This window comes from Ovis aries, chromosome 19 (genome assembly GCF_016772045.2).
Source record: "Ovis aries strain OAR_USU_Benz2616 breed Rambouillet chromosome 19, ARS-UI_Ramb_v3.0, whole genome shotgun sequence".
Taxonomy (NCBI): domain Eukaryota; kingdom Metazoa; phylum Chordata; class Mammalia; order Artiodactyla; family Bovidae; genus Ovis; species Ovis aries.
This window is the reverse complement of record NC_056072.1, coordinates 16,165,655-16,185,092: the sequence shown is the minus strand read 5'-3', so window position 1 is coordinate 16,185,092 and position 19,438 is coordinate 16,165,655. Positions and strand designations below refer to the sequence as shown.

At 40.1% G+C, this 19,438-nt stretch overlaps 1 protein-coding gene across 1 annotated transcript in view; it reads right to left on the bottom strand.

The window, feature by feature from the left end:
• The window catches only part of TOPAZ1 (testis and ovary specific TOPAZ 1), a 63,099-nt gene extending 44,816 nt beyond the window's left edge, over nucleotides 1–18,283 (bottom strand). The window contains 5 exon segments of the mRNA XM_042235916.2: nucleotides 2,630–2,757; nucleotides 3,461–3,522; nucleotides 14,319–16,758; nucleotides 17,971–18,112; nucleotides 18,114–18,283. Coding sequence (XP_042091850.1) covers nucleotides 2,630–2,757; nucleotides 3,461–3,522; nucleotides 14,319–16,758; nucleotides 17,971–18,112; nucleotides 18,114–18,173 — 2,832 coding nt within the window. The 5' untranslated portion in view covers nucleotides 18,174–18,283.
• Nucleotides 18,284–19,438: the final 1,155 nt, after the last annotated feature.

Below are 19,438 nucleotides of genomic sequence, written 5' to 3'. Positions count from 1 at the left end.
GGATTGGGGGCAGGAGAAGAAGGGGACGACAGAGGATGAGATGGCTGGATGGCATCACTGACTCGATGGACGTGAGTCTGAGTGAACTCCGGGAGTTGGTGATGGACAGGGAGGCCTGGCGTGCTGTGATTTATGGGGTCGCAAAGAGTCGGACACGACTGGGCGACTGAACTGAACTGAAGGTATTAACTCAGTAAATCTGGGTTGTCCATATGTTATCTGTTAAAGGCTTGGCCCATGACCTGCCATGCCAGGTGGCCAAAACAAACAAAAACACATACAAGAAACAGAAACCTACAATCATCTGTATTATTATTCTCTATCAGCCACTGCTCTAGGTGTGAAAGTTCATTTATGAACAAAATGGACAAAAATATTTGCCTTTATGGAGTTTCATTCTAGCAGGAGGAGACAGAGATAAACATAAATAAGTAAATGTAAAGGATGTTATATTATGACAAGTACAAAAGAGGGGGATATGAAATGTTGACAGCAAGGAAAATATTGCAATTTTAGACTGCATGGCCAGGGGAGGTCTCTCTGAGAACATGAAATCTGAGTAAAGATGTGAAGGAAATAAGAAAGTCAGCTATATAGTTTTTTTGTTTTTTTTTTTTTTAGGAGATAAAATGCCAAAATCAAAGGCCCTGAAGTGGGAAAAAGCCTGGTTTGTTCCAAGAACAGCAGGAGGCTAAGGTGGTCAGAGTGCAAGAGCTAAGGAGAGTAGTCAGATCAGAGAGGAACCAAAGTTGGGGAGGAGGAGGGGGGGGACAGATAAAGGGTCAAGTAGGTCATAGTAAGGACTGTGGCTTTGAGCCTGAATATTAAAAGCCACTGGAGAATTTGAAGGGGAAGAATAACATGGTCTAACCTATGCTGTGTTGACAATAAACTATAAGATAATAATATTAGAAGCTGGAGAAATGTTAAGAGGCCCCTGCAGTAATTCAGGCAGGAGATGATACAGGCTGGGCCTGGGTGTGATGTGGTGTGGGTGGGAGTGAAGAAAAGAGGACAATTTCCAGACATCATCTGAAGCTGAGGCCAGCAGGATTTCCTTACAGTCTGCATATGGAGTGAGAAAAAAAGAAAGGAAGGGAAATCCAAGGTTCCAAGCCTAAGTGATTTATCAAGGATGGGGTTGCCATTAATAGTAAAGGGGAAAAATGACAGGAAAGGCTGGTATGTGGCAGGGGAACAGGAGTTCAGTTTGGAACACGTTAAGTTTGGGAAGCCCAACTGGAGATCCCAGTGGGAAAGTCAAGCAGGCAACTAGATACAAAGCTCTGCAGCTCAGAGAAGAAGTTCAAGTTGGAGATGTGAATTTGAGAGTCTTAGCACACAGGTGGCATTCAGTGTAATGAGGGTGCATGAGATCATCTAAGGAGCAAATCTAGACAGAAAAAAGAACAGATTCCTGGTCTAGGTGCTGGGTTGCTCCAACACATAGAGGTCAGGGAGATCAGGAGAGACCAGCAAAACCAACTGGGAAGTTGCAGACAGAAATGACACCAAAGTCATGTGAAAAAAATGTTTCAACAAAACTGCTAAATACTAGTGACAGTGTCAGTAAGATTAAGACTGAACTATGTCCATTAGATTCACCAACGAGGAGTTGGCTGGGGAGTGTAAGAAGGGTAGTTTCGGTGGAGATGAAGGCGAGTATCTTTGGAACTGGAGGAAAACGACTGGAGATGGTGGGTCTAAAAAGCTTTTGGAGAAACAGGATGACTGCTGAAAAGGAAAACAGAACCTTGAAAGTGCTTTTTTTGTGGTTTTGTTTGAAGATGGGAGAAAAGAATGCTGATGTCAAACAGAATGATCCAGTAATGAAAGAATTGCTGCAGCATATTTTAAGAGAGAGAAGAGGTGGATTTTAGCACACAGGTGGAAGGATAGCCTTGGCCTGTTCACCCACTATAACAGGAAAAACCGGAGTTTTGGGAACAGATGCAGGTAGGTGGTCTAACATATTGGTGGGAACTTAAGTTCCTTTCCAATTATTTCAATTTTGTTGGTGAAGCAGGAAATAAAGTCGCTAGCTGTGAGGACAAATCAGGAGGAATAAGGAGAAAGAAGAAACCATGAAATAGTTGTTGAGGTGTCAATTAAATTATTCAACAGGTTAAGACAATCATACACTTTATCTGGCAGATAACTGATACCCTGTTTTCCCCATATCATACACCAGTGGTGTGTTTCAACATTAAATTAGGTTTTTATTCAATTCCTAGGCCTTCTGCATCTGTGGTTGAATAACTGATGCTTGCATTCATAGCACTCAGGCACTGTGATATTCTAAAATTTCAAAGAATATCAAATGATATTCAGTACTTTGTGTTTAATGAGGCAGGAAGATATGTAACAATTTTGAAAGATTCATATAGGTTTGAGAAGAACCTTAAAAGCTAAATATGTAATTAAACAGTACACCCCATTTTCTCAGACAAGTGAGAGTCTGTTAATACTGTGCTTATGCCAAGTACCAAACTATATAGTCCATGGCCAGAATGATGTGACTTTTATTCAACAAAAAGGCATTATCCTTGTTGCGTGAGTGTACGGCTAAGATGAACTTCTATATTTACCACCATCTGGAAATAAGGAAATGCAAAAGATTCTCTAGTACCTTTTCGTCCAAGTCTGAACTTTTTGTCTGTTCACTTAGGCCTCCCGGTTTTTCATTTGAAGAAGTTTCATGAGTAACTTCTCCTAAGGAAATGTTTGCATCTTTGGAATCATGTTTTATCTCACTTGCTGAAAAGAAATAATATTCAACTGTAGAAACTTTAAATGGCAAAATAACCAAGTCATTTAGAGATTGTTCTAAAAGTGAGTTAGAATTCAGAGACTCTTTTAAAGTCCAATGTGACAAACATGAAGTAGCATTTTCAGCAAATTATACATTTATTCCTCCCTCTCTATCAAAATAACTCCATTACATGGTATAAAAAGATATGGCAGTAACACAAAATTAAGACATAAAGATAAATTTAAGAATCTTTCTTGATCATGTCCAGTTATTTTCAATGCATTTTTAAAACCTGAAACTTTCTGAAATTAACTTTCCAATTAAACTATTTCCTGCAAAGATTTGGTTATTTAAACTTATGATTAACTGTTAATTATAAAAAATATTAAAAAGGACTCATTTAAAATATGATTAAGCTTAAATACACATTTCGGTTTCAAAATAAGACTACAAAAATTGCTGAGTTCAATTATCTTTTATAGATAAAGCCTAACAAAGTTATTTATTAAATAATCAAATGGAAAATTTCTCAAAATCTGATCTGCCAACCAGGCAGATAAACTGAGAAAAACTGACAAAGTGTATACAACAGGGTTGACAGACTTTGAAAGGAAAAGCTTCCTTTTTAAATAAATTCATTCTGACTGTGCCTAAAGAGAGATACAAAAACACTTCAATGTTATACATTATGAAAATGTCAAGTTTTACCTGCTGACAAGGAAGCACAGATCTCTGACTTCACTGATCCGGGATCCGGTACAGGCAGCTCTCTATCACAAAGCAAACAGAGCTTAAACATTATCACATATTCTTGCAGAACTATCCACTTCTCTAAACATTATATAACACTAGCTTTAGCAGCTGGTGAACATCAGCTCAAGTCCTCCAAGGTCACAGTACTATTCGGGGACACACACCTAAATCAATTCTGAATTTGATTCTCTAATCACATTCGCCACAATGGTTAGGAAGTGCTGCCATTCAAACTTTGTTACTCAGAGAGAACTGAGAACATACACCAAGCATTTGAAACATTTTTTAAAGTATTACACCAATGCAAGATAATGACTAACTCCTACTCTCAAGCAAGCATATGTGTGTCTTACTGTCAATGTAAATGGATGAGTTTGAGAGCAGTTTGAGTCTTTTTTTTTGGTAGTCCCTGAAGACAACCTAAGATTTAATAGTAACAGCTATGGCTTAACTGTCGTTAAGCCAACCTGGGTTCGAATATTGTTCTGCCACTTACTATGTCAATTGTGGCAAAATTATTAAACTTCTTTGAGTCTAACCACATTTATAAAATGAGAATACTACCTAGCCATGAGGTTACTGTGAGGATTAAATGACATAAAATGTTCTTAAAGCCAATGGCATAGGCTGAACAAATGAAAACTACATTTACAGGAGCCACTCAAAAAATGGCTTAATATTATTCCACTTTTAAAAACTTAAGACAAAAAATAAATAAAAGTACACCAAACACAATATAATAAACACCCATGACCTCACTATTTATTCCTTTAATAAATGAGTTTTATTAAACTTATCCTACAGTTCTATGACTGCACACTGGTTCAGGGATACTTCCTAGCCAAGAAAGAAGAAAACACAACATTTTACATACACCATTCTTTGAAGGCTTTGGAAAACATGAAGTAATTTTCCCCCCAACATAAATACTAGAAACAGAAGTTGTCAGAGGAGGTAACTGCTGGCCGACCTGTGAGCTGGACCCAGGCATCTGGGACTCCTCATTCCTTCATGTGTCCTTGGAATGTGTGTTCTGCTTGCCTTCCCCACACTGGAAGGTGCCCAAGGACACTGCCGTGGGATGGTAGGTGCTGTTGAGACCATCTGGATGCTATATGTGACTGAACTCAGTTAAGGTTTCTATGTAATCTTAAAATATTCTGGGGGGTCTTCCCTGGTGGCTCAGTGGTAAAGAATCTCCTGCCAATGCAGGAGGCAGGGGTTTGATCCCCAATCCAGGAAGATCCCACATGTCGTGCAGCAATTAAGCCCATGCACCACAACTATAGAGCCTGCACTCTAAAGCTTGAGAACTGCAACTAATGAGACCACGAGCCACAACTACTGAAGCCAGTGTGCTCTAGAGCCTGTGCTCCACAAGAGAAGCCACCATTACAAGAAGCCCACGCACCACCGCCAATGAATAGCCCCTGCTCATTGCAACCAGAGAAAAGCCCGCACAAGCAACAAAGACCCAGCACAGTCCAGAGAAGAAAAGGTTCTGGTGGACTGGAGTGAAGATCTGCTCATCATGCGGCTTCCCAAGACAAGCCTCGAAAGTAAGTTCCTTTGCTTATTAAACCTGTTACCTATTAATCTGGAGTGATTCGTCTCTTTCTCTGGTTTCCCTCTGCCGTGTGTGTGTGTGTGTGTGTGTGCGTGTGTGTGTGTTGTGGGGACAGTTTTAGATTACACCTAGAAAACTCATGAGGCTGCAAATGATAAGTATACAGTTTAAAGAAAGGAAAAACAAAATGACAAGACAGAAACATATACAAATCTCCCCCACCCCATCTTGACTCATGTCTATTTACTAGAGTATCTCCATTTCAGTATTTCAAAGGTCTCTTCAACTCAACATGTCTAAATTTGAGCTCATAACCAGCACCATTCCACAGTCCTGACTGTTCTGATCACGGAATTGTAAATGCCCTTCTTTGAAACAAGAGAAACCAGGTATCATCCCTAACTCCTACCTTGGACCTTGCTACCATTTGATGAATAGATCTGCACTTCCTAAAATCTCTCTTAAATCCACCCCCACTTCTGGCTGAAGTCACCATGTGCTTTGATCTAGTTATTACAACAGCTCCTTGCCAATTTATTTTCCACACCAAAGTTATTATGATTTTTAAACTGTAAATCTGATCAAAATTTCTACTTAAGAAGTACTTCAGTGAATCCTGGTATGTTCTTAGGATAAAGTTCAAACTCACCATGGATTCTAGTTTATCTAGGATGATTTGTGTATGCCTCTTAACCTGGTGTATTAATTATTAATACCTCCCCATGTCCCTCTCAAAATTTTTGCAACTCAAAAGGTCAATTCTACTGTCATCCTATTTACAAAGCCCCACACAACTGAGCTTTCTGCATATTCTGTAGCTTCCTTTCCTACCACCTGAACACTGTCATGGCATGTTATTTCTGTCTCTCAATTGTAACATGCTCTTCCCTGTGGGCCTGACGATAGACTCTTGCTTCCCTCTCACTTTTCTACTCACTTTTCTTTGCCTATTGCCTGCTGCTGCTAAGTTGCTTCAGTCGTGTCCAACTCTGTGCGACCCCATAGATAGCAGCCCATGTTCATCTTAAATGTCACGAGGACCAGGAAGCCTTCAACATCTTGTATTTTTCCTGTCATATTTTATTGTATTTGTTTAATCATTTGCAACCCTTGACAGACTAAACACTCTATGAAAACAAGGTCCATAGACATCTAGTTGCTCTCCGTACACTCAGACCCTAACATCTTCCTGGCCAGACATGCTGCTGCTACTGCTAAGTCACTTCAGTCGTGTCCGACTCTGTGTGACCCCATAGACCGCAGCCCACCAGGCTCCCCCGTCCCTGGGATTCTCTAGGCAAGAACACTGGAGTGGGTTGCCATTTCCTTCTCCAATGCATGAAAGTGAAAAGCGAAAGGGAAGTCGCTCAGTCGTGTCCGACTCTTCGCGACCCCATGGACCGCAGCCTACCAGGCTCCTCTGTCCATGGGATTTTCCAGGCAAGAGTACTGGAGTGGGGTGCCATCAGCCAGACATGAGGGAGACTCAAATGAATATTCCTGTTTAGGAACTTCCCATATAGGACGAGGCACACATACACAATATCCTGAGATATGGGCCAAGAGAACTATTGCAACAAATCCCTAGAATAACATCTCAGCTGTGATTTAAAGGACAACACTGAAAAGAAAGGAATCTGCAGATAAAGAAACATATGTAAAAGGATTCAAATATCTGACATTGTGGAAACAGGGAGCTGCCTGCTCTGCTCATCTTTTATTAGCCTCTCCTTGCACTTTCCCCCTCAACAGCCCCATAGCTGCCAAAGAGAGAATGGATGCAGATCCACCAAAGAGCCATAAAAAGCCATGCCAAGCAATTTAGACTCTGACCTTAGGTGGCTGAAAGCCACTGGAGCATTGCCAGCAGTCACTGGAAGATCAATTTCTCTTTCCGAAAATTACTGAAGAGGAGGATATACTAAAAGAGCTCAGGAAGATTAACTAGGAGCTAATTGTAATAATACAGAAAAAATATGAATAAAATAATAGCAGTGAGAATTGAGAGAAAGGAAAAACCATGAGAGATATTTAAGGTAAAAGCATGAAAAAGATGAACTGACTCAATAAATAAGAGAATGAAGGATGTTTCAAATTATCCTGCAAGTTATATTCACAAAGAGATATGGATCCAGACAAATAAGAGATTATGCCTTAAAAAAAAAATCCATACCCAAAAAGGTAAATAGGTATAGCAAGTGTACTGCTTTAATATCAAAGTATTACAAGAGTACTTTTAATACTGCTGGTATAGTTCATAAGGGTGAGAAACTTTTCACTATGAATAACTAACTTACAAGGAAGGTAAGATTGCACATGCCAGTCTTGTTAGAAGTAATTTTGTTTCGAATTCGTGAGACACAAAGAGACATAAAATTTTTAAATTTACCTAGAGTAGAAAAAATACGACTGTAACCCCCATAAATATATTACAACTTTGTGTCAGTGGAGCAAAGGAAGAAAAACGAAAGGCAGGAGGAGAAAAGCAGAGAAGCAGACTTGGTTGAGGCTACAGAATACAGGGAAGCAAAAGAGAAGATCTGAGTGAAAAGGAGACTTAGGGAAGCTTCTGAAGAGCAACACAGATTACATGAAGTTTATCCTCTAACAGAGCATTTTTCAAGGGAGTGATGAAATTTAATGGGTTCCAACCAGGAGTTTTAAGTAAAACAGAATAAAATAAAAATATGATACTACACCACTTGTAGTAAGGAAAATATTATTTTTATAAATCTAGTGTCTTACATATTCATAAGTATGTACCAGATTGTAATGTAAAATGTATCTTTAGTATGGGTAACTGACAAAAAGGTTTGGAGATGACAGCTCTAGAATAATTATTAACAGAAAAAACTTGAAAACTATTGCCCAAGAAAAATTCAGAATGTTATTGCTTCCTTTTGAGGTGCTAACTATAGCTGAATGCAGTCGATGTTCACTTATTTATATATTCACATACTGATTGTGAAAAAGACTACCCTAAACTTACTGGGGCAATTATTCTGTAGATAGTAGTGGCCAAAAGCAGAGAAATACTACAATATCCAATTCACTGGGCCAGAGGTTCCCAAGCCTGATGCCATGATGTGCAGTGCTCGGTTTCCTGACATTACAAATAATAACTCCATCAAGAACAATACTATTTATTCTAGCAAAAACAAACAATGGTTTATGTGGTCCAAAAGACAAAAAAGTAAACATTAGAATGATGCTTCTTTATACCTGATACTGTAAAGAGGAAGATGAGATGAGAGAGGAAAGGAGCCAAAAGAAAACAATGTTTGCTGGCAGTCTATAGAGTAATGGATTTGAAGCCACAGAAAGAGCCAAAATGCCACTCTTCCAGCATGCTGTTTTTGGGGAGGGAAGACAGATTTTGGAGCAGGTGGGCCTGGGTCCAGATCTCAGCTCTGATACTGACTGAGCTGAGCGTTCTTTGGAAAGTTAGTGACTTTGACTCAGTTTTAAAGATAGGGCCAGTTTCAATCTCTGAATGGTTCCACTTGCTGAAATAATATATGTACCTAGCATAGGACAGACACGAAATGTCAGTTCTTACAATTAAGTGTAAAATTGTGTACTAGAATTAGAGTGCCTCAGACACTCAGTGAAAAGGGAGAATGGACCAAGGAGAACTTCTTGAAAGACAGGCCAAGGAGTCTATATACAATACATGAGGGAGAGAAACAGAATGACCTTTACTTTTTCTGGAAACTGGTTTTTCCTTTTTTTTTTTTTTTCAGGAATTTGGCATGGTAAACCTGGTGACAGAAGGCCAATCCCTTGGGGGGGAAAAACTAATTTTCTAAGATTCTGGGGAAGTAAGTGGAGTGGGTTTCTTGAGATGATATAGTTTACCCAGGGTACATTCATGCTAGGCATGGGTCTAATGGGACTCAAACTTTTTCCCTTTGTTAATCTAAATCAATCCAATTGCTAAGGAGCAGTACAAATTTTGGTTTTTCTCAACCTTCTTATCTGGGTTTCCCAGATGGTAAAGAATCCACCTGCCAATGCAGGAGATGTAAGAGATGTGGGTTCAACTAAGCATCAAACATACAAGAGCATACACAACCCTCTTTCCTAAACTAATTAAAAGACGCTTACTCCTTGGAAGGAAAGTTATGATCAACCTAGATAGCATATTCAAAAGCAGAGACATTACTTTGCCTACAAAGGTCCATCTAGTCAAAGCTATGGTTTTTCCAGTAGTCATGTATGGATGTAAGAGTTGGACTATAAAGAAAGCTGAGTGCAGAAGAATTGATGCTTTTGAACTGTGATGTTGGAGAAGACTCTTGAGAGTCCCTTGGACTGCAAGGAGACCCAACCAGTCAGTTCTGAAGGGAATCAGTCCTGAATATTCATTGGAAGGACTGATGCTGAAGCTGAAACTCCAATATTTTGGCCACCTGAAGCGAAGAGCTGACTCATTTGAAAAGACCCTGATACTGGGAAAGATTGAGGGAAGGAAGAGAAGGGGACGACAGAAGATGAAATGGTTGAATGGCACCAGTGACTCAATGGACATGAGTTTGGGTAGGCTCTGGGAGTTGGTGTTGGACAGGGAGGCCTGGCATGCTGCAGCTCATGGGGTCACAATGAGTCGGGCATGACTGAGTGACTGAACTGAACTGAGTGTTCTTGTACCTCAGTTTACATATTTTCATTTCAAACACTTTAGTTCCCAATTCCCTAGTTATAGTTGTTGCGTAGTCACTAATTCACATCTGACCCTTTGTGATTTGATGGACTGCAGCCCGCCAGGATCCTCTGTTCATGGGATTTCCCAGGCAAGAATACTGGAGTGACTTGCCATTTCCTTCTCCAGGGGATCTTTCTGACCCATGGATCAAACTTGTGTCTCCTGCATTGGCAGGCAGATTTTTCACTACTGAGCCACCAGGGAAGCCCCAGCTATATGTTAATAGTAATTCCCTTGAATATTTGGCAGATTTTTAAAATCTCAATGATCCATTGTATAATATCACTCAACTGAAATTTTAGTATATAATTAAGTTGTGACTGAAGAGAATGCTGTGTCCTAGTACAGATTAACAGCATTGACTATTACAGACATTTTCAGATCTCTAACTAAACTCACAGGCTAACTCAAAAGTTTTACCAATTTTACTCATTATCCATTTCTAAGTTTATCAGTTCAAGTCTTTAGGAATGAGTTCTAACATGCTAATGCTTTGAAATTTAATATGGACTTCCAACACTGTGGAGATCAACAGTGAATAAATATTCTAACATAACTGAAATACCTTACAAATTCTCCTTACAAGGTCTGAGAGTACTTCTCCCAACCATTAAATTAACTCAGGTTCATCAACCTATTTTACCAAGAGGAGATAGTCTAGAGCTTCTGAAAATTTCCAGGCTTAGCCATCTTCAATTTCTATTTCTGTAAAACAGGAACTCTTCATTTTCTGCCATTAGAGTGGTATCATCCACATATCAGAAGTTGTTGATGTTTCTCCCATCACTCTAATGGCAGAAAGTGAAGAGGAATTAAAAAGCCTCTTGATGAGGGTGAAGGAGAGTGAAAGAGCTGCTTAAAACTAAAATATTAAAAAAAACTAAGATCATGGCATCTGGCCCCATTCAGTTCAGTTCAGTCACTCAGTCGTGTCTGACTCTTTGCAACCCCATGGACTGTAGCACGCCAGGCCTCCCTGTCCATCACCAACTTTCGGAGTTCACTCAAACTCATGTCCATTGAGTCAGTGCCCCATTACTTCACAGCAAATAGAGGGGGAAAAGGTGGAAGTAGACAGAGTTCCTCTTATTGGGCTCTAAAATCACTGCAGATGGTGACTGAAGCTATGAAATCAGAAGACGCTTGCTTCTTGGCAGGAAAGCTATGACAAACTTAGACAGTGTGCTTAAAAGCAGAGACATTACTGTGCCGACAAAGGTCTGTATAGTCAAAGCTATGGTCCTCCCAGTGGTCATATATGATTGTGAGATCTGGACTGTAAAAAAGAGTGCGGAAGAATTGATGCCTTCAAACTATGGTGTTGGAGAAGACTCCTGAGAGTCCTATGGACATCAAGGAGATCCAACCAGTCAATCTTAAGGGAAATCAACCCTGAATACTTGTTGGAAGGACTGATGCTGAAGCTATAGCTCCAATACTTTGGCCACCTGATGAGAAGAGCTGACTCTATAGAAAAGACCCTGATGCTGGGAAAGACTGAAGACAGGAGGAGAGCGGGGAGACAGAGAATAAGATGGCTGGATGGCATCACTGATGCAATGGACATGAACTTGGACAAACTTCAGGAGATGGTGAGGGACAGAGAGGCCTGGAGTGCTCCAGCCTATGGGGTCACAAAGAATCGGACAGGACTGGGAAACAGAACAAAAACAAAACAGAAACTCAGAATCTAACAGGTATCAAACTCTTAGCGTCACAGAGTGAGGAAAAAAGAATGTATTAGTTAGCAACTGGTTGGTAAAAGGGAGAGAGCTGACGTTAGAAATTATATTTTAAGCTTCATCTAGTTCTAGAACAATTCATTAACAATTTTCTGTACAACTATTAGACCCTCTGATGATCAGGCCTCCATTTTTTCCTGTTAAAGTTTATTCTAGCACTGTGAATAACTGTAAAACTGGTATTTCCAATGTAGAAAAAGGAAAATACTAAAATAACTACTAAGGAAATTTTCAAGTTTATTTAAAAATCCAAACTTCAGAAGCAGAAATGAAAGAAAAAGAAGAGCTAATATAAGTATCATTGGTGTTTCTGCCATGAAATAAAATGAAGTTAAAATAACAGAATAACTATCTGAAGTAAATTTGATACTGCAAACCAAAGTGGTTCAGCTTGGGCAGGAAAATCTGATACATAATTTGATACAATACATAATCCTAAAATAGAAAGCAAGAAGTGAAAAAAAAGTTTAGAAGTTTAGAGACAGGCAATGGAGAATTAGTTTGGCCTCAGACTTTTCCACTATAACACTCAAAGCCAGAAAGCTGGGATGAATAACTATATAGTTGTGAGAAGAAAAAATATAAACTAAGAATTTTTTACCCAATTTGTTCGGAGACAATAGGCATTCTTATGTGCCCAAGATCTTAGGAAACACAGCAATGAAGAACCATTGAAAAAAATTGCTCTGAAATCTAGTCAAATAAGAAATGAATCAAAATAGTCAAGATTAAAGGAGAGTAAAAAGAACTGATGGTAAAGACTGAATCAACTTAAATATAGAATGAAGAGTCTTTGGAAATTCAGATTATTGATGAGAATGTAAACGGCACATGCCTTAAAAAGAAAAAACAAAAAATTTTAAGAAAAATGTAAGGGGCAAGATTCGGGAGAAAAAGTGAATATGTTCCGTCTTTTATCAGGAAAGCAAATGTTACTGTCTGAAGTTAGAACACAATTTTTAAAAGTCACGATTACAAAACTCAAGCTTTAAAATAATCTTTCTTATTAGCTTGGGACCGACTGTTAGGAACTAATTTCTTGTGGTAAAGAGGTTTTTGTTTCAGCAATTCCTTTAGTTTCACTTCAGTCTCTCCTTCCCCAAGTTAAGTGTAAGTAAAATTAGATGTTTTTACTAAAAAGTGGCATGATCTAATTTTTCTGAAATTATATCCACATACATGCCTAGACAGAAGTCTGGAATGACGCACACAAATTTTAGTAATTAATTTGTTATTTTGGGTGGTGGGATTCCCTCCCTTTTACACTTCTATTGTAATGAACATGTGTCATTTTAATGCAATCAGCCATTATTCTAAGAAAGGAAAAAAACTATAAAAAAACAAACTTCATGCCCACTTCATAACACTTCTCTCTTTCTCCCTTCAATTGCAGTTCACTGTCAACATCCTGTTAACAGATGTTTGCTTTTGAATGCCAGATTTGCTCCGATTTCTCTTTGCATTCCTCAAAGGAAGCATGGTAGAGGAAGAGTTAAAAGCATCTTTAATAACTACCCTTTACTGAGCTCTCACTATTCACCCAGTGTCAAACTAATACCTGTCCCATCCAGTCACTGATTTAATTCTTACAATCCTGAGGCAAGTACCTCCCCTTCTAACAGATAAGGTAAAATAATTTGCTTAAAAGGTCACAGAGCTATTAGGGCAAGGAGAAGACTCAGAAACCTAGGTTAGACTATAAAGGTTAAGTCCTTGACCATTAATTTTAAAGTAAGATAGTTCAAGTTCAGATTCTGTTACTAGTGGTGTCAACCTGGACAAGTGACAACTTGTCACCCTCATTTGTTCCACTTCAAAATGGACAGATTACCATCCTCATTACATGGTTTTTAAAACAGTAGATAATTATTATCATCTAAAGATAATAGAGCTATTGTTTCTTCCTTTGGGATATTAGAAAGTACTCTATTGGGTGATAGGTTACAAGTTCTTGTAACACTAAGAACATCAAGAAGAATGTAGTATCACTAAATTTATAAATACCAGAGAATTTTAAGTCATGTACCATTGAATCTTAGTGGAATGTGTTTTCTTATTTTGACTCTGTTCACAAAACATTCTAATATTCAAGTATTGTAACATACAAATTAGAGCTTCAAAATTATGAAACTTAATAAAATATAATATTAAATAAAATTCGAGCCAATCAGATAGATCAAGTTCCTGAACATGAAGGTTATTACTTGGCTCTGTTTAAAGTTGATTCAGGCAAACTCACCCTCTTTGGGGACTAAGCTATCATTTAAAACCATCTCCCTAAAAATAAAACCATGAAAAAAAATGTTAAGCTTTTTCCCTCTGAAAATTAGTTTAACTTTTGATTTACTTTTAAGTTTTAATTCAAATAAACTTTTCCAAGGCTTCTCTGACAACTGAAAAATAAATTTTTTATCTAAAAAGGAAGCCACAGAAAATGTGTTAAAATATATATACAGCACTTTTCTTAATAAGTAACTTGATTGAAATGAACGTATATCTGTATATTTACAATGATTAAAAAACATGGAGATCAATTTAAGTGACTTTTGAAAGAAGCAAGCTCAGTAATTTAAAAAGCCACTTTATAAACCACATTATTTCAAGTCTAAGTTTCAGGATAATGACACTTCCAGGTCTTAGCAATAATACACTATATTACATTTAATAAATAAATGGGTTGAAAAAATAATGGAGCGTCAATATGATCACTGAATAAATTAGTGACACCTAATGACCAGAAAGCGCTTTTGAAACCTGCAACAATAATCTGCACCAAAAGGCATATTTGAACATGCATACCTCAAGTGATCGCTTGGTTCTTTTTTTTCTGGAAGTTCCATGTGCTTGGAGTCTGCCGATTGATGCTCTTCAGCAACATTGGGCTCCTGGCTTATCATGGGAACCTCTGAAGGAAATGAGAGTTCCCCTTCACTGGAGACTCCAAAGAGGTCTGGGTCATCTTGAATTACATCAATTAAGAGGACATCATCTTCATATGCTTTCAGAATATCTGGAAACCCCACTTTAATTTCTGAAAAGTTCTTAGACATTTTTCTACCACTAACTTCAGAAGAAACTGCTTTGAACGGTTCTTGTTCATTGGAATAGAAGGTGGGATTTTTCTCTATACATCCAGGATCACAAGAAAATGTATTATTTTCAACTGTGAGAGAACCAGCTGCCTTATTAGAAATGATATGGCCTGATGCAGAGATGTGGCTAGATGGTTTATTATTATTACCTTGCTTTAAAAAGCTTGGAGCAATAATACAGGAATTCTTACTGCAGAATGAGTCAGAACTAGCTTGCACTGGAATTACACTATGCTGTATACTCAAAGATTGAGGTCCTGAAGTTACTGTGACAGTATTTTCTTTAGTCCTACTCTGCCTTACCTCTGCTCCAGATAAACTGTCAAGAAGTTCTAGGGGACTATATACTTCTCTCTCTGATGACTTGGCATTAATTTCTTTTCTTTTTTCTGTTTTGTTCTTTAGTAAAGGAATTTTAAAATTAGTCAGCCGCCCTGTGTTCAGTATCTTAACTAGGTCTGGAACAACCAGTGCTTGCTTAGTAATGCATGCTTTTCGATGAACAGTTTTGCCTGTAGAGTTACTTGCTTCCTGGCCATCCTGGGAAGCCACCATCAAATTCAGTTTTGTTAAATTCCCTCTATCTTTTTTTTTACTTCCTGTTGAGTTGTGAGTCACATTAGTCAATGGAGTATCTTCAGTAATATTAGAAACTACCTCTGATGCACTTCTGCTTAGTTCCTCTGACTTCATTTTTTCATCATCATTGACTATAGGTTCCTTTATAACCACTGAAGTAGGTTCCACTGTAGAGACTGAAGGTAAACAATTTAAATTAGAATCCAATTTTTCTATACTTGAAGATGCACTGTTTGTTTCTGTTACAGAACTTTGTAGCATTAGTTTGGAGTCACTTAAGTGAGTTTGATTCATTTGATGTCTAAGAAAATCATCTTGCCTAGAACTTTGTGGCAAGGAAGCTTTTTTCCAACACTGGGCAGATATTCTAGCACATGAATAACAAGGCCAAGTTCTTTTGCCAGTCATTGGTATTGTTCTGTGACAGCTATATTTAGATTCTTCAGCTTCATTCTTCAAGCCTTCCCTAGAAGACCTCTTTTCAATAGGGAAGCAATCACTAAGTGACTTCACTAATGAGTTTTTCATTGACTTAAAATAATCTTCTGGTGGATCCATGCTGGTACATCCTAAAGGCTGTGAAACATTCTTTGTTTCTTCTTTTGAAAGTTGCTCAACGGCTTTCTGAAACACAGCATTTGCATAATGTTCAGGACTTGTTTTTTTCCCTGTTTCTGGAAGACTTAATAAAGGATCCATCGGTGACAGTGTATTATTATTTACTTTTCTCAAAACTTTCAAAGAACTTTTTTTAGCTTCTAAAGTCTCTGTTTCTTTACCTTCAGCACCTGTTTGGTTTCCTTGTAACATCAGCTCAGATTTGTTACACATATTAGAAAACTTCATCTCAATAACCATTCCATTTCCTTTTTCAGACACCTTCATCCTTTTTCTGGATTTTCTCCCAATACTGCTCTCCTCTATTGAATGTTTATTTTTTTCACTTTGAAGGCAGGAAAACATGCCATTATTTTTACTTAGGTATGAATCATTTTCTTCAAGCAATAACTGACTTACTCGCATTAAGTTTTCTTCAGTTTGTAAAAGCTGAGGAATATTGCTTGGATCAGTCTTATCTATAAGACTCCTAGGGTTTTCTTTCTTTGACTTTGAGGAATTTTCTGGTACATGCATACATCCTCCATCAGGTTTATATGCAAGGTTATTTTCATCATTACAATCCTTGGAATGGGAAAGACAACTGCAATCATGTAATTTTAAAGTGGAATTATTTTCTACTCCAGGTGACAAGCTGTTACAAGAATATTTCAGAGTATTCTTGTACAGTTCATCTTGGAATTCAACCTTACTATTTTGTGTAGCCTTATTTTCAGTCATTTTGAGAGCTGGGCTTTCTAAGCTTTTAAATTTTTTTATTCGAATTCTTCTTTTAATACCTTCTACCAACCTTTCCTTACCCAAAGACTGCAAGAAAGCCATACTTTGAAATTCACTGCATTCCACTGTTGGGAAAGATTCCGAACTGGTTAATGATTCCTTTCTTACCAGGTCAATCCCTGGCTGTGGATCATCACTTGAGGCTTCAGTAACTTTTCTTTTTTCCTTGGCTGATCAAAACAACAAAAAATACCAGAGAAGATTTTATATTGAGGGGGAAAAAGCAATACAAATTAAAAAAAAAAAAAGTGAAGTCATCCATTTTTATTTCCCTGAATAGCTCTAGGAAAACATAGGTTTGTTTTCAAAATCAAAGACCTAATTTCTATTAAAGAACTACATACAAACCTGTATAAATTCTAAGGCAGCTGAATAACCTCTAGCATGATCACTCCACACTAGCCAAAGTGGCTCACTAGTAGGAGTCCTTTTTATAGTGCTGTGCTGTGCTCTGCTTAGTTGCTCAGCTGTATCTGACTCTTTGCGACCCTATTGACTGTAGCCCGCCAGGCTCCTCTGTCCATGGGGATTATCTAGGCAAGAATACTTGAGTGGGTTGCCATGCCCTTCTCCAGGGGATCCTTCCAACCCAAGTCTCCTGTATTGCAGGCGGATTCTTTACTGTCTGAGCCACCAGGCTGCTGCTAAGTCGCTTCAGTCATGTCCGACTCTGTGCGACCCCCCATAGACGGCAGCCCACCAGGCTCCCCAATCCCTGGTATTTTCCAGGCAAGAACACTGGAGTGGGTTGCCATTTCCTTCTCCAATGCATGAAAGTGAAGTCGCTCAGTCGTGTCCGACTCTTAGCAACCCCATGGACTGCAGCCTACCAGGCTCTTCCGTCCATGGGATTTTCTAGGCAAGAGTACTGGAGTGGGGTGCCATTGCCTTCTCCAAAGCCACCAGGGAAACCCAACAATTCTAGAGTGGGTAGCCTATCCCTTCTCCAGGAGATCTTCCCCACCCAGGAATGGAACTGGGGTCTCGTGTATTGCAGGAGGATTCTTTACCAGGGGAGCTACCAGGGAAGCCCTCCTTTTATAGTACTTCTGACCAAGACACCCTAACGGAATAAATATCTTTTAAATGAGTTCCTGTGTTTTTCCTCTTTCTGGTCAACTGTGCGCATCAGTAAACCCCGTGTAGATTCAAGTGAAAAGCTACTGATAAAACACGCGTGAAGGAGAATGGGTGCAAAGGCTAGAAAGGGAGTGACCCCTAAGTGCTCTCTTACTGCGTCCTCCCGCTTGCAATGGGAGCTCCGCCTCCTTCGCTGCTTCTAAAGTGGGCCAGTGAGATGGGCCTGAAAGGCCCCCATGTCCTCCCAGCCCCTCCACACGCCGCCTCGCTAAGTAAGGCCTTCCCAGTCCCGGATGCCTCACCTGACTTGTCACTTTCCACCTCTTTCCCAGACGCCTGAGCCACCATCCTCCTCTTTTGCCTGCTTTCCTCGCGCCCCCTCGCCTCAGGGCCGCAGCCTCCCGCCTCGCCTGGCCCTGGCCGCCGGCTTCTCTTCCTCAGGCCTCCGAGCGTCGCCTTCACGCCCTGGGGCCGCCGTGGGGCCCGAGGGTGGAGGCCGCCACATCCGCCCGGGGCTGCCAGTCTCCTCGCCGAGGCAAGCCCCGCCTGCTCGCAGGAGCCCACCAGCCGCCCGAAGGCAGCTCCTTCCGCCAGGTGCCTGAGGCTCCGCCCCGCGTTGTTCGCCGCCAAGACCCCGGGACCGGAAGCGGAAGTGGGGCCCGCGCGGCCCGGCCATGGCAAATGCGACGAGGCTCAACCGGCGGAGGGACCGCGAGGCTCAGTGCCTCTGGCCTCTGGAGTTCGCTGGGCGACCGTGAAGTCTCCACGTCGGTCGGGTCGAACCTTCCACTAGGCTGGACTCTCCTGGGACCATTCGGGGTCCCTCTCTCACCTGCCGCCTCTCTTGCCTGGTTGCTTTGAAAGACCGAGTGGCTTCTAACTCTACCCCTGACCTCTTGGGGTCCCGTTCCATCTGCCTTCCCGACGTTGTGTAGGCACCTCAGCCTCCGGTTATGCAAAACTGAACTTATTTTTCCTCACTGAGTTGCTCCTTTTGTACTGGTGGATGCGCCACTGTCTACCCAGCTGTCTGAGTAAGGAACGTGGAAGCTGTCAGAAATACCCTTCTTTCGACTTGATCCCTCACATCCGCATTCAGGACATCTGCTGGATTCGACTGCCTGTGTTTGTCAGCCACTCACCTTGGCTCCAGCTTGCAGACTCTGACTGACCTACTTCATCAGCCTACTGGATGTTACTCGTGCTTCCATCCTTGTGCTTTTTCAGTCAGCTTCCACCTGCCACCAGGCCATGCCCTTCCAATGAAAGGGTATCTTGGCATTTCCCACCTTGGCCTTTCTTGAACCTCCTTTGCTCAAAGACTGAAGCTAACAGAAAGTGTGTTATTTGCGCTTTCAGGTATGGCCCCTGAATATTTGACTTTTGTTTCTCACTGCCACTGTGGGGGAGAAGGTGTGCTTCATTGGAAATCTATGCACAGGAGTTACCTTTCTGCATTACCTGATTCTAATTCTGTGGGAGCTATTTTACAACTGTAAGTTGTAAATGAGTGGTAGCAGTGCAAAATGATGATCTGCTGCTGCTGCTGCTACTAAGTCGCTTCAGTTGTGTCCGACTCTGTGCGACCCCATAGATGGCAGCAAACACAAATTCTCTCCTACTGAAGTTCAGTCGACTTTTGCACTCCCTGTGAAAGAAGACGGTTTTGCCTCATTTCTGGTCTATAATGTGTCTATTCTTTGGTCTTGTCCTTTGAGCAGATGGTTATAAAATCTGCCTGATATGAGAAACAAAATCTTTAACACGTTC